Here is a 16,087-nt window from a genome sequence, read left to right as displayed (position 1 = left end):
ATGCCTTTAATGAGCAAAAATAAAATATTATTACAATTTAAAATAACTGTTTCCATTTTATTATTTCAAAATATAATTGATTCCTGACTGTGATGGTATAACATCTTATTTACAAAACATACATTTTAGAATGCAACGTTAATGCGTTAATGGCCGATATACATCAGCAAAGGAATGTGATGCTAATCTCTCAGATGTTCACAGCAGACAGAATGTAAGACTTGTGGAAGGATGAAAGTAAATAGTTTCCATGTGAAAGCAGTTGGATTTAATTTTTGTTAACAGCGGTTGGCAAGTTACCAAACATGTTCTCCTCAATGCTCTTTATCTTTCCAGAAATTCTTGTTCTTTTTCTTTTTTGTTCACTCTTGCCTTGCCTATATTAAGACGTCCACAGAAAGAAACAAAAAGGAAATGCTTATAACCCTAACTATAAACAAAAGCAACCGTAATATTAATGCTTCCCTTTGCAAACATACAGTATGTTTACACCAAATTAACAGTTTTGGAAAGAGTGTATAAGTGTATGACAACTTGATTGACAGAGCATGTAATTAGTGCAATGTATCATAGCTCTCAGCCAAAGGACTGGAGAAGGATCATTCACATTCAGTTACATATGAATTCATGTGAAACCGAGAGAAACTAAACTTTATTCTGCAAGATGCGTTACCAAATAATGTAATAAAACGCATGAGGGAGATTAAATATGCATACTGTGTAAATCCCTTTAACTTGCTTATTATTTCAAGATATTGCTCACTGCATATGACAGATACAGCTTGCTTCATATGCAGAGAGAGAGCCATAAAAATGTCCAGTTTCTGGCAAAGCTCTGGTAAACACTGCCAGTATTTAGATGCAATAAAGTGGTGATATAAATCAGTAAAAAATGAATTATGTGTTTGTGCTGAAAAAGTTGGGAAATGTGCTGTTTGCGGTGGCTCGAATTGACTGTTTAACTGCTACTGTGGAGTTCTCCCAGCTGCCCCGGGCACATCTCCACAGAAGCTGGGGTCACACCCACCACTTCCACCGCACACAAACACTCTCACGGTTTCGTCTGGTGAGCTGCTTTAAAGAAATCACTTAAAAGTAAAGCTTACTGTCAAACTGGCAGAATAAAATGATCACAAAATGAAAAATTTAAGGTGATTTTACAGCCATTCCAGCCAGTCTGGTTTCTTTCTAAAAGAATGTTTTAAACTGTTTTTGCCCATACAATGAAAGTCAATGGCATTCACAACAACACTTTTCCTGTTTTCTGTATTAATTAAAAAATAATATTGAATCAATTGAGTTCTTAATAATAAATATATTTGATTAAAATGTCATTATAAAAGTTCCATGTGAAATACATTAATTTTTTTTTTAAATTCTCTGCTGTCTGTTTTAAATTTTGTGGATTATACTGTGTTATGATTTAATACAAATGTATTACCAAAAATGATGGTAACCAAATGAGTGCATATAACTTATTGTAAAAATTAGAATAATGTAATTCATCTTTTAAAATGGAAATCTGGATTATTCCTTCATTTTTTGTGCTGCACAACATAGGTTTGCAATTTCAATTAAAACAAGAATGAAAAATTGTGATTTTCCTTAAAAAATGTTGTTTTAAAAAGCTATTTTATTGTTATTATTATTACTTTGAGAAGTACATTGTACTCTACAATAGTAATTGTCAAGTCAAGTTAAACAGAACTTGATATTTAAATAGCCTTTTTTATTATTTTTAATTCATTATTATTTAAACAATTTTTTGTTGCAGTTTAATATTCACAGACACTGGTCCATATCCCAATTTGAGTAAGTGTGCAGCCCTACTTTTGATTTATTCATCCACATTTTCCCAAATTCCATGACATTCTGCATTATACCGTAAATTTCATTTTTATGACTGGATTCCATGATTCTGTTTGCATTTTCTGCATTGCAGAAATCATAGATTCCTAAGTGAACCACAATGACTTTCATTGTACGAACAAAATATTCTGTTGAATGGATATTTAAACATGGCACACACTGTAAAACGTGTCTGGCAATCGCCAAACAAAGCCACGCAGGACAATAACGTATGGCCATGCCTGCAGGTACAAGATAAAAAGTACAGCTGCTTAAAATAGTTTGTGTTATTAATGAAGAGCAATTAAATGCTGATTCAGTTGTTTGTTTTGCTGCCGAACTCATACTAGGCATCAACTGATGACATTCCTAGCAAACTGTGTATGATATTATTCTCTAATACGAGAGCTTCACAGCAGTCGTGCTCGGATAATCTTTACAAGAAACCCCCAGAATTCCAAGCATTCAGAGCGCCAGGCGGCCTCTGCCAGCTGTTAGACTCTGGCACAGGGATCACTGACTCATAACTATCCAGCAACTGGGATCCTGTTACCATGATACTAGTTCCGTGTCAGTGCTGGTAAGCAAACCGCCTTCCAAAACCCATGATCTAATTGGGCTCTTTCCAATAAGAGTCAATGATGGGTCAAGATGCTAAAATTAAATAAGGAAAACAGAGACACTGTTATGCGTAAACATTTTTCATAACAAATCTTTGGCTTTGGAACAACATGAGGGTGAGTATATGAAATGTACATAATAATTCAGGCTACTGTAGAAATCTCTTAAGAAAAAACTCCCTCTTTGTGTTCTGCTGGTTTCTCCTCTGATAAAAGGTAAGTCTTCTCTGAGGGTTCCTGCTCTTAAAGGAATCTGACACACCTGTTCATTACAGCTCTGAAAAAGCAATCATGAGATTCACTGGCGTCCACTCAGCAGAACCCTTAATATACTCCCTTTTATAGCTTTGGAGAGGACAGGACAGGAGGACACAGCACCAGATAAAACACAAGACATACCACAAATCAAACCTTTGAAACAACTAAAATGTTTACTACACCATGACTTCTAAACCACGATCCACATTCTCTCCAAAGTCTTCCTGCCCAAAGTCTCTCTGTTTTCTCTCACTCTGTTTCTTTGTTTTAAATGTATCCCTCAACCTTCATATTCAACTGTTGACATAATAAACTATGTATTTCTTCATTGTTCTAAGGCCTTGCTGAGACAGGCAGAATTTTTGACTCAGATCTGTTTATTTTTTGAAGTCAGAACAGGAAAAACACATCAAACCATCTAATGAAACCAGTTGATTAAACAGGTTTTTATTAATGTATGTCCACCTGGATTTTTTCATAATTCATGGATGTTAGTTACATCACATTTTGAAACAAGAAGACTTCATTAGCCCACTGCATACCATTGAAATTAAGATTTTTTTTTATCAGAAATTAATTATTTTACTCAGAGAGGGTATAAATTGATCAAAAGTGACAATAAAGACATTTAAAATGGTATAAAAGATTTCTATTTTAAATAAATGATTATTATTTTGACGTCTATTAATCAAAGAATTTCAACTGATGATTATTTAAAAAAAAAACCCTCTTTCTGAGCATCCAATCAGCCTATTAGAATGATATCTTAAGGATCTTGTGACACTGAAGACAAGAGTAATGATGCTGAAAATTCAGCAATTAATTACATTTTTAAATACATTAAAATAGAAAACAGTTATTTTAAATTATAAATATATTTCACAACATTAAAGATTTTACTGTATATTTGATCAAATAAATGCAGCCTTAGTGAGACTTTATTAAAAACATTTAATTTAAAAACAATACCAACCCCAAACTTTTGAATGGTGGTATACGTTACACTTTTTTACCTTAGCGTTTATGATGTTTGGATACTGCTCTCATGAAAAACACAATCATTGGCAAAACATTCATTGCTAGCGTCTCTAAAATAGTGAATCTACACAGATCTGCGTCATTACTATAACAAGCAATGTGGACATGCTAACAAAATCAACTGGAAATGAACTAAATGCCAGAAAAAAAGATGAGATCTGGCCACATTAAAAAAAAATAAAAGTTCACATTTAACATTCTTTATTTTTTTTTCTGTTCAGTTTTTCTTCATCTTTTCTCCAATATGTTGGCTTTGCATATGGACCATCCCAGCTGTGGTTCTGGATGACTTGAGATGCTGGTTTAACTAGGGTCTAATTAAAACCCAAAATCTCTTTCCTGATGCTGATACTATCTATCATCATCCACATCCACCCTTCCCCCTATTCCACCATCGCTCACGTAGACACAGGTCCCAGCTAAAGTCCCTTAAGATCACTAACTGTGTGGCAATAGTCCTTGTCAACCCATGGGAGCCACTTTTTGTCTCCACATGAACATATGAGGGTGGGGGTGACATTTTATGGCTTCTCAAAATCTGGCTTTAATAATGTGAAAAGAAAATTAAAAAGTACGATACAACCACAACCAGCCACAAGTTTCAGTGAACTTCCCCACCCGCGTGATGATCTCTAGCTGAAGGCTACCAGAATGTCACATAACATGACATCATAGTGTTGTGTCACAAAGTTTCACACGATGAGCTTTACCACTGAAACAAACTGCAGGCTATCATTTGGTTGACTAAGAATAAACACAAGAAACACGAGTTTGACGTCCTGTGTGTGAGGTAAAGATGGGAGTCTACCACTAGGCACGACATTAAGGACAGATTTAATTAAATTACACATTACGAGTGATGACTCGCGTGCCGTAACACATAAAGACGTTAAAGCCAGCAGTGTATCTGACTACCAAAGCAAAACCTGAGCAGTACCTTCTTTGAAGATGGTAGGTCTTTTTCTCGGCTGGATCTTCCTGAACTTCCCTTTAAAGTCTGCTGGAGCGAACATATGCAAGGAGAGACCAGCCATCTGGACCAAAACAATCCCATCCTGGCTCTGGGTTTCACAAGGGTCCGGTTTATTGTCCACCACTCCGACACTGCCAACATCCTCAAAGGACATATCCGACACGGATGACAAGAGAGGAACCGCTTTCACCTGTTACAGGTCAGCATGGATGAAGCACAGCTGAAGAAGTTCTGCCTTATATTGCCTGTCTCTTCTTTTTTTCGTCCCTCTTTCCTCTGTACCAGGTACATGAGCTTTAAAGTGTGAAGTAAATCAGAGTGATGAGTACTTATGCTCTCTGTCTGCTCTCACAGGTCTAGGCTGTTTAGCCAGTTACAGTAACACGCCTGAATGGGGCAGGTGTTAGATTACTCAAGACAGACACGCCTCTTTTGTGAGAGAGAGGGTGGAGATTTTGGATGTAAAGGAGGAGAGACGGGGCAAGTGTGGCCGTGTTTATTTTAATGTGAATCCGGTTGAGTGTTTTAGATACATTGCCAATTGTGGGGATAGAAAACAACCTATCAAAGTAACCCACCTCTGGTTTGTATTAACCAGTTTTATGTTTTGCACCCAAGGTGTTTTGTCGTCAAGGCACTGTCCCCCAGGTTTGATTCCCAAGTGCTCACGAAACAAACATTATGTAAATCAGCAGCCGAATACACAACCTTGTCTTCAGTAAACAGTTTTTGAAAAAGAGGGAATGGACAACCAATCCTTGGACAAGAGTGTTTATTTGGACCACCTTTAATATCATTAAGCTAACAAACAGCCACATTGTTCACTGACCTGCAGGCGTTGCTGGTTTTACAAAGTAACCTTTTGAAGGCCAGCATGGAACAACCACCTTATTCTCAGAGTCTCTCCCTCTGAGTGGCCCTGGCTGAAAGTGCTGATGAAAAAGAGGGAAAAAGAAACAGAGACTGACCACTCCCTCGAGAGAACACAAAACAGCCATTTTCTTCAATAAACAACATTTAGAAACATATCCAAATAGGGTCAACGTCTCTTTCCAAGGGCCTTCACAGCCATCTCAGAGTTGCAGAACTGAAAGCTCTTTACACCAACCAACCAAAAAAATAAAAAAATGGAAAAAATTCAAACACAGACTGACTGTGTATGAACAGCCTGCTAATCATTTCCAAGTCATAACTTTAATACAAACACAAACTCTAATACAAATTTTGAACAGCGAAAAAAATCCCATCAATTTACATTCATCTAGACATTAGAATATCCGAATATCATAGAGGTGGGCTGTTTTGACTGGCCCAGTCACAATCACCAAGCAACTACCTAGAGTATCTGTGCAACCACCTAGAAATGCCCCAGCAACTGCCCTACCATTAAGGAAGCACGTTTTGCACGAGCACATTATTTCAGAAAATCTAGTTTTCAGTTACAAATGATCAAAGGCTCTAGTAAATCAGCATCTTGAAGGCTGAATGAATGACAAAACACCTAACTGAATGCACATTGACATGTGACCTGGACACACCCAAATGTTCGTGTTTACAGTTAAACGGTTGTGTCAATGCTACAACCAACTCCCAAAAAAACATTACAACACACATGCAGAAATAAACACACATAAATGTGCACTAAGGCCAAGCAAAAACTCGTCATCCCATCCCTCAAAAATGTGTCATCTTTATGTAACACAGATAAAAATACAAAGAACACTGCAAATACCACTGGCTCACCCCAAAATAGCACACCTAATTGGTGCAGCGTAATTACTGTAGATAACCTAGAACTCCAGACTGCAGGGCACACACATCAAGGCCGGGTTTGTGTTTATGTACTCGCTAGTGATCTTCAGATATATCACATTCCTCAGATGGCAGTTAGGACTGGTCTGCCAGGAGAGTGACGCCACGTGGACACATCGTCCACAAAGAAAGCCATTCTGAGACACTGTCAAGTAACTTCACATAGTGAAATGTCAATATTTACTAATTTTGACAAGTTGGTTTAGTCTTTTTTTTCTCATTGTTTGGCTGATCCTTTACAGACAGTAACTGACTCGTCTGTCATCGCTTCATCTCAAGGGCACTTTGAAATGCTCTTCTATTGATTTGATCTCTCGCAACAATTTATACAATGCCTTATGCATTAGCAGTGTCGTGTTTCAAAAGCTCTTTATTTAAAGTGCCCTGAAAGCGAAGTGGAACTGTGATTTAGAAACTGTGAAAATGCCATGAAAGCTTGGTGGAAGATCTAAAGATTTGTTTGAATTTGATATTCTTTTTTCCTTTTCTTTTTTTTAATGTGGTGTTGTAGATTTAATGGTGAAAGCTAGAAAAAGATTAGATGTTGCAGTTTTCTCTTAAGGGGCAAAAACTGTGGGGAAAAAAGAAAGAATTTTCGTTACAAACATTTCTATCAAAAATGGAGTTAAATGAAGTGTGAGGCTGCCCTCTAGAGTTCAGTAGAGGTACAGTTCATGGGTTTATCCCAATATTTTATTTTATTTTTGGAGAAAATAAAAATATGCTATTAAAATAACTTCATAACTAATTTTAAGAAGCTAAAGTTCAGTTCAGTTTTCAGCCTCACCTGGTTCTTCGGAATTCATTGAAATGCTGATGTGATGCTTAAGAAACATGCACATCCCTTTTTTCAGGATTATTTGATGAATACATATTTTGAACATTACGTTACATTAAATTTAATGGCTTAACCATATTAAAGGATTATGGTAACACATTACAACGTTACACTTTACAATAAGATTTATTTAATTTGTTAACATTAGATAACTCATTAGCTAACAAACTCACAATGAGCAACTTTTTTCCAGCATTAATTAATCTTTTTAATGTAAGTAAATAAAAATACAATTGCACATTTTCAATTCACATTACATTAATGTAAAGAGATACAACTTTCTTTTAAAAAATGTTATAAATGTCGAAATTACTATGAAATAAGAAATCACTATAATTATCGTTCGTTGTTAATGTTAACTATTACTAATAAATGAAACCTTACTGTAAAGTTAAAGAAATTGAGAATAAGAACAAAAGTTATTAAGATTTTTTTCATGATTCTGTTGTTGGGCTTCTGAGTAGATAACAATGAGTGATAGCACTATTCAAGATGAGGGATGTGAAGATGGATGGAGAGAGAGATGAAAAACAATGCAGTGTTGCTATTGCGATGTTCCTTTTTTGCAGTTCTTACTCCCCAGTTAATAATTCATGACTTGAGCTATGAAAAACAGCCAGAGTGAGAAGAGAGAGTACACAATATGGAAACAGCAGCTGAACACTGAACAGCTCGTGACTAAAAATTAGTCACTTTGGCTTGATTCAAATCAAATCACTCATCTCACTTCTGTTTCTAAAAACTACCTGCCAGAAGCTGTTATATAAAATCCTAAGCACACACACTAACCTATACACAATAACCAAGACCATCTCTCTAAGATTACATCATGTCTGTGGGCTGCGCATCACACATTCAGTCAAATCTCTCAGTAACTGTGAAATGAGTGTTCTTCTGAAGCACTACAGAAAGAATGTAAAACAATTAAATATACATTTCCTGAAGAAAAATCACAATTACTTACATGAACAAACTGATCATAACTGTTTTTTAGATTTTGAATAGTGCTGTCAAACGATTAATCGCATCCAAAATAAATGTTTTTGTTTACATAATACATGTGTAGCCTATACTGTGTATTTATTATGTATATAACTACACACACATACAGTATATATTTTGAAAATATTTACATGTATATATTTATATTCATATAACTTATATATAAATATATTTTATAGACATCATTTTTCTGAAATATATACATGCATGTGTGTTTTTATATACATAATAAATATACACGACACACATACATATTATGTAAACAAAAATGTTTATTTTGGATGCGATTAATCGTTTGACAGCACTAATTTTGAATAACAACATTCTAACAATCTGTTAAGCCAACAGGAAATTTGAAGTTCATAGAAAAACAAAGATACAAAGCACACGTAAGCCCAAAATGATCTACAATCTTCAGGTATTGCAAGTTCTGATCCATTTCTGATAATTTCTTTGTCATGAGAACCGAAACACATCTAGACAATGCAAATATGTTTTACAGTCAAACATCATACTAGCTAAAATACAGCTTTTCTCATCACTATTTGTGAAGCAGGACACAATTACTACATCAAACCATCTACGATAAATGCCCACATGACAAACAAACCCACAGTTAAAGGAACTATTTTACAGACCTGTGCAAGCTTTTCTTCATATTTGATCAGCATATATTACAGATTATTAGAATGATTAGCAAGAAAATTCAAGCAAAATTAAATGCATTCACAAATGGTTTCAGCAACTGAATGTAAATATTTACAAACCCTCAAGTAAACACACATGCAATGAAGTGAGCAGTGCCTGCTTGCTTTTGTCTGAACTACACGTAATGAATAAAGCACGGATGCAAAGCTGTTTGTGCCTGGTGAATCCTCACTGGAACCTGTGTGAGTATCAAAACAACTGAAGGAGGAGCAACCTGGCATACAGTAACAAAAAAGGAAGCTCCAAATGTCTGAGAATAGCCTGTTATAAAATGCTTCTACTTTGCTTTTTTTCAGATTTAGTAGTTTTTCCCATTAATATTAGGCTATATAAGCATAAGTTTACATGGTCTGTCACAGAAAACAATGATACTGCTAACGTTACTGCAAAAATCCAGGTTGCTCCACAGATTTGACATATTTCTACTTAATGATTAGTAATTAAATAATGAAAAATAAATCTGTCACGACTTACCTTGTTTAGACAAATGAGGAGGAGGCGATTGTTGCCATGCAGAATACAAAATCATCCAATTTCCTGAAGGTAAAATATAATATCATCAGTGATGCTTGAGTAGACGTGTCTCAAAAGCGCGTGAACTGCCACATTTTAAAAAGTAAACCCCATTTTTTTAATATTTACGTCACGCGCGGAATTTCAGTGTATCTTCGACAAAAGCTGCACACGAAGTGATGCCCACAAATGCCGCCTAGATAGGCAGCACACTCGGTTTTGAGCACAGCCAGCCACTATTACATTGTTGTCATAATCACCGCAGACATCTAACGTTATCTCCATTACAGCTACACTTATTTCGCTTCGTGAACCCAGAACGCCGATGCCAATCATTTAGAGAATAAATATTTGTAATTATGCAAGTGACAATTTGAAGCCAAATCTGTTATGTTGTGGTCGTTATCAACAGACAAACAAATACAATCTCTGCTGGTGGTCTGGCCTTCCTCACGGCTTCTTCGTCTATTTTAGGCGGTTTCACGAATGAAAGCGCACTGGAATGAAAACACGATTACATTTCACAAGCATCGAGCACAAAACAGCATACCTTGTGTGTTTGTGTTTAGCAGTTTATATGTTCATATCTTTTTCCAAGCGTCGTTCAATTCTGCTATTATCACTTCATTGATCTCGCGTCTCCTCGCATCGACTGACAGAAAAAGACGGTCGCTGAGGATGGCGCAGCTCCGCCCTTGGCGACCAATAAGAGCGCAGATGTTTACCAAAGGAGATAAATGGAGATCGCTGATTGGCTGAGACGCAAGTCCGTCTGTTTCCTTCTAGCCATTAGGTTCTGGAGCGCCTGGATGGATGCTGCTGGACACTGACAGGTGCACAGTGGCAAACAACCCAGACAAAAGGCATCAAATGATGTAATATTTTAATGGAGTCTACCTTTAAACGAGCACAATTTCATTAAAACGGTTTCTCCCCAAGTCGCTTGTTTGAAAACGTTGTAATTTACTGTAATTGTGTATACTACAAATGGTTCAAAACTGATTATCAGAATGTTCACACAGCACCGACTTTACAGAAGTAAAAATTTATACATCACCAGTTAAAATTTCGAAACAATTATTCTTTTTTTTAATTAGCCTCAGTCTTATGCTCACAAGGCTGCATTTATCTGATGAAAAAGTCAAAACTGTAATATTGTAAAAAATGATTAATTAATTTTTAATATGCATTTTCGTGTCTGTTATTATCAATTAGGCCACTATTGGTTCTCATCAATTATTAATAATGGTTCTTCTTATTACCAATACCGAAAACAATATTTTAAAATATTTTTGTTTTATAATTTTTTTAGAGTTCTTTGATGAACAGAGAGTTCAATAAACTCAATTTACTTTAACTAGAAATATGTTGTAATGTTAGCATATTTAATTAAAGTGACCAAAATTTACATTTATGTTTTGGTCAATTTAATTCAATTTTTGAATGGCAGTGTATCACAATTCCTCAAAAATATTAGGCTGCAAAAAACTGTTTTCAACATTGATAATAAGAAATGTTTCTTGAGCATAAAAAATATATATTACAATGCTTTTTAGAGGATCGTGTGCAAATTGTAATAAGCCTTGGGGAGCATTAGACTTCTTTGAAAAGCTACTGACCAGCAGTGTAAGCTGTTGTGAAAAACTGCACAAGAATTTGAGAAAGACTCATTCATGGGGTATATTGTCTTTTATGATAAATTATAAACAATCAACAGGCTTTTACTAGAGTTTAAAAACTCTGTGCCATACAATGAATGAAGTACAATGATATCCTTGGCTTACTAGTGTCACTGGTAGATGAACTCCTTCAGATTGTCAGTTATTTCTTGACAAATTCCATGAGCATTCAAACTATTAACATATTTACAGTTGACTGAATATTTGTTCACATAACTTGAGATGGGTAGAAAAAAATTAAACTTATAAATAGTCATGAGTATAAAAATAAAATGCTTTTGCATCATTGTAAAAAAAAATGAACAAAAAAAAACAACAACAACACTGTATTATCTTATGGCTGAATGAGATACACCACTTTATCTTGCTTGCATGCTTCTGTTCCGTCAGGTACGATTTACTTTGTTGACCAAAACAACTCTGAGGCATTCCCTTTCATGTGTCTAGTCGGTGAAATAGCAGAGCAAGCATAAAAAAAAAAAAACATCTGCTGTATATTACAAATAACTTCTCAAATTCAACCTCAAAACCACATATCGAAACATATATAAAAAAAGACCTTCATGTAAATAATGCTTTAAAGTTCCTTGGATTCCTCTAAGATGTGCTCTGACAGTCTTGTGCATTGCGTTTTGTAATCATTGATTTTCTTCTTTAAAAGCTTTTGAGACGAACAACAAGCCCAGCTCAGGGGCTGTGAGCCAGACATGGCGTTTATGGGGGAAATGGATGCTGGAGGGGTCTGATGCTCTCATCTAGCTAAAGCGATGTCATGTGTCTAAAAAGATCACTCCACACTGGAACCCAAACAGCAAGAATCACAGTTACATTCTTTCACCTCAATTGTTCCAGCAAAGACTGTCATTCTCCTGTCTGAATATAGATAATGATTATGATAGCCCTACAGTATAAAACCATTTACTCACTGACTCTTTCACCCATATTGGTTATCCATGTCTGCCAAAGACAGTCGTGGCAAGGAAATTTTTGCAGGGTATTCTGCATTGCGAGAGGTCTCCATGTAGATGGTGGAGCTGGTGAGACTCTTACGGTCTTTCTTTGACACAGAGCGCCGCTGCCAGCGGCAAAGGAGAAGCTCCACCTGCTCTCTGAAGAAGCTGGTGGTCAGGGTGTAGAGGATGGGGTTAAGAGCACTGTTGATTGGAAGAATGAAAATCACCACCCAAGAGTTTATAGTCCCTGCAGAGATAAACATAAGGCATTCGTGTTAACAACAGAAGATTGTACTGATAATCTTAAATTCTGTAATACACTTGCCCAGAGGTAGCTGGGTCATTTTCAGAAAAAAAGCATTTTTCCATTTGTGCATACAATTAAAAAAACAACAACAAACAACTGAAATTCATTTAATTTGGAAAGACTGCTGAACTTTTATTTGAATTGTATTTATTTTATTTTAAAGTCAAGGCCTAAAATGGCAGGAACAAATATTTATTGTTACAAATTTAAAATTGTTATTTTAATATATAACTCATATTAGTTTTTGTGCACCTTATTATAAAGTCAAGGCATAAAATACCAGAAATAAATATTTGTTACAAATTTAAAAAAATTATTTTAATATATAACTCAAATTATTTTTTGTGCACCTTATTTTAAACTACGCATTATAACTGAAGATATTTGTCTTTCAAGATTTTTTTTTTTGTGCCAGCTGAAATACACTCAAAATGTCACAGGGGCGAATATCTGTGCAAAACGTCTAATCCCAGTCTTAGCTAGCCACTGTCATTGCACTATACATTATACACCGTCAGTATTCATGAACAATTTTTCACCACAACAACTGTCAAAATAAATGCAAACGTAACAAAATACTGATAAAGAAACTGTGTTTTAAAAAAAAATATTCCACCTTTAACTAAATCAGGGACTGAGGATATACAGGTAACATACCTGGAATCTCAACCTTCAGCAAAGAGAGTGTTTTGACCAAAAATATGGGTATCCAGCAGAGGGCGTCAGAGAACACAATAAAGAAAAAGCGGTTGGCCACAGCCACATCTTTGTGTAGCCGACTGCGCACATCTGTGGCATTGATGCCGGTTTTATAAATGGAACAGAACATGCTGGAGTAGGAAACGACAATCACCAAGAAGGCCACCAGATTAAGACCTGTAAATACATAATACATACATATTTCAGGATATGCACGAGGACTGACACAGTTAAGAAATCATTTGGTTTGTGAATAGCCTACTGACCAGACATATCTGTGTTAAGGGTTCATGAAGTAAGAGTTTAAAAGAACGGCTTATTTGAATTTTTTGTAACATTATAAATGTTTGACTGTCATTTTTTAGCTGAATAAAGTAGCCTATTAATTTATTACAAACAACAACAAAAAACAACCTAACATTTGAACCGTAATGTATAACAGTAAATCCACAAAAATATTAAGCAGCACGACTGGCAGCAACATTGATAATAATAATAATAAGAAATGTTTCTAGAGTACCAAATCAGCATATTAGAATGATTTCTCAATGATCAGGTGACACTGAAGACTGGCAGTAATGTATTTCTTTAAAGAAAGAATTACATTTGAAAATATATTCAACTTGAAAACAGTTATTTAAAATTCTTAATGCTTCAAAATATTATTTTGATAAAACAAATCCAGCCTTGGTGAGCATAAGAGACTTCAACAACAAAACAAAATCTTAACTATTTCAAACTTTGAATATATATATGAATAATTAAAACTACTAAATACAAGAAAACACTTGAACACATTAGTAAACATCACATCTGTGAAATGATTCCAACCTAGAAATATCCCTGTGGAGTATCCTTTGGCTATTGGTTTCTCCAGCCTATCAGAGTGCAGAGGAAAACAAACTCCATTTCGCCCATAATAATTCCCGAACAGGTCTTCATTTAGTAAGGGAACAACTGCTATGACAAATCCCAGAATCCAGATGAAGGCCAGAACCAACACTGTCTGCAGCTTCCCAGGCCGCAGATGGCTAAACGGGAAAACGATGACTAGGAATTTCTCTAGTGTCAAGTAGGTGAGGAGGAGAACAGATACTTCAGAGGAGAGCATGGCGAGAAAGCCAATCGTTCGGCATTCCACGCTATCCATCCAGCTAAGAGCATTCCGGTTATATTCACCCCGAAATTTCACATCAAATATCCCCAGGATGAAAAGATAGACTCCCATCAGACAGTCAGCAACTGAAAACATTAAAGCGAAAGAATCAAAACAATGACAACGATTTTCAAGCATGTGATAGAGACTTCTGCACCTAAACGTAATGTGAAATCTATTTAAATATGTGCCAGCCACAGCAAAATGACATGCTTTGTTCCTCATCCAAGTTCATGAATCCTCATTTCATAACTTTACAATGAAAGTCAACATCTGTACTGAATGTGAAATTACTATGTCTGCTATAATCAGGTCACTACATGTTGGTTTTTGTTATACTCACTAGTCACAGACTAATTAAACTGATTTAAAACAGTAGTGACTAGCCCCTGCGGTGTAAATTTGTGCAATAGATATTAATCTTGACAGCACAAATTCTGTTCCTCATTACCGATACAAAAACAAACTCACAGTGTGACCAGAAGTGGTGTGAAGTTCCTTGCCAGTTTTTTTTCTAGGTCTTTCTATTCTGAGGTGTGAAATATTTGGCAACTGCTCATTTTCTGTCTCGCCCACAAGTCAGACAGTAAATTTAGGAAAACTGCAGCTGTCACAATTCCAAAAGCTTATGAGAAGGGAGAACATGTTTAATGTGAATAATATATGAACACATCTTGTTCATTACAGCTTGAAAGAGTACGTCATGAACCAGAGGCAGACAATGGTACAGCCATCTGTGGTAGCAGGCGAGCTTTGATTCCTAAAGCTTAGCAAAGGCGAGTACAGGGAGATTATTCATGCCGGCAAAGAGTCATAGGTAAAGGACAAGCTCCTGTTTCTACTGAACACACTGATGTAGCTGAGATTAACAGAACAAGCATAGACAGAGACTGTGAATGTGACACCAGCTAATGACCATCACATATGACCTTCATCTGACACATCTGAGGAAGACAGTTTCATGCAGCTCAACAGGGCAATCATTTCATTATGAAACGTCTGCACGCTTACAATTTAGTCATATTCAGTAAATCAATAATTAATATGTATAATTAAAAAAATTACATAAATCAAATTAATATAAAATCGAATTCATTGCACTCCTACACACATATACACTTTTTAATTTAATGAATTAAAAATAAATCTATATAATTAATATATGATAATCAATTACATAAAGTTTATATTAATATATTTACATTTAGTCATTTAGCAGATGCTTTTATCCAAAGAGACTTACAAATGAGAACAAGAGAAGCATTCAAAATCAACAAATGTCAGTCCTGCGTTCCTGTGTCTTGTGTTTTTCTCCCCATGTGCCTTCCCCATGATCTAGTTTCTCCCTCGTGTTTGATTGTTCCTTGCTTTCAGGTGTGTTTGATTAATTTCCTCGTTTTCTCCCGATTAATTAAGCCCTGTGTCTAGCGTCCGCTGTTATACGTCTTCCATGTTCCTAGTTAAATGTCTTCCTTGTGTTCCATCGTTTGAAGCCCTGTGGATTGTATCATTAAAATATATTGTTCTGAACTACTCCTCGTCTCCTTGTTCCCTTGTAACGTAACAGAACAGCGGACCAACAAACAGTAAGCGGCGCCCCTTCTCCTCATTATTTTTTTCCCGGTTTGGAAAGTTTTTTGTTTTCCCATTAAACCCACCCCCACCCCACCCCTGCAGCATGGA

General features: G+C 35.7%; 1 protein-coding gene across 1 annotated transcript in view; it reads right to left on the bottom strand.

The window, feature by feature from the left end:
- Positions 1-11,285: 11,285 nt before the first annotated feature.
- The window catches only part of LOC306865624 (relaxin receptor 2-like), a 51,059-nt gene continuing 46,257 nt past the window's right edge, over positions 11,286-16,087 (bottom strand). Inside the window, exons 16-18 of the mRNA XM_079410345.1 lie at positions 14,080-14,490; positions 13,207-13,425; positions 11,286-12,489 (exon numbers count right to left, since the gene is read on the bottom strand). Coding sequence (XP_079266471.1) covers positions 12,224-12,489; positions 13,207-13,425; positions 14,080-14,490 — 896 coding nt within the window. The 3' untranslated portion in view covers positions 11,286-12,223. The remainder of the gene's footprint in view (positions 12,490-13,206; positions 13,426-14,079; positions 14,491-16,087) is intronic.

This window comes from Barbus barbus (genome assembly GCF_936440315.1).
Source record: "Barbus barbus genome assembly, chromosome: 47".
NCBI classification, from domain to species: domain Eukaryota; kingdom Metazoa; phylum Chordata; class Actinopteri; order Cypriniformes; family Cyprinidae; genus Barbus; species Barbus barbus.
Note: the sequence above shows the minus strand (reverse complement) of the source record. Positions and strands in the feature narration are given on the sequence as shown.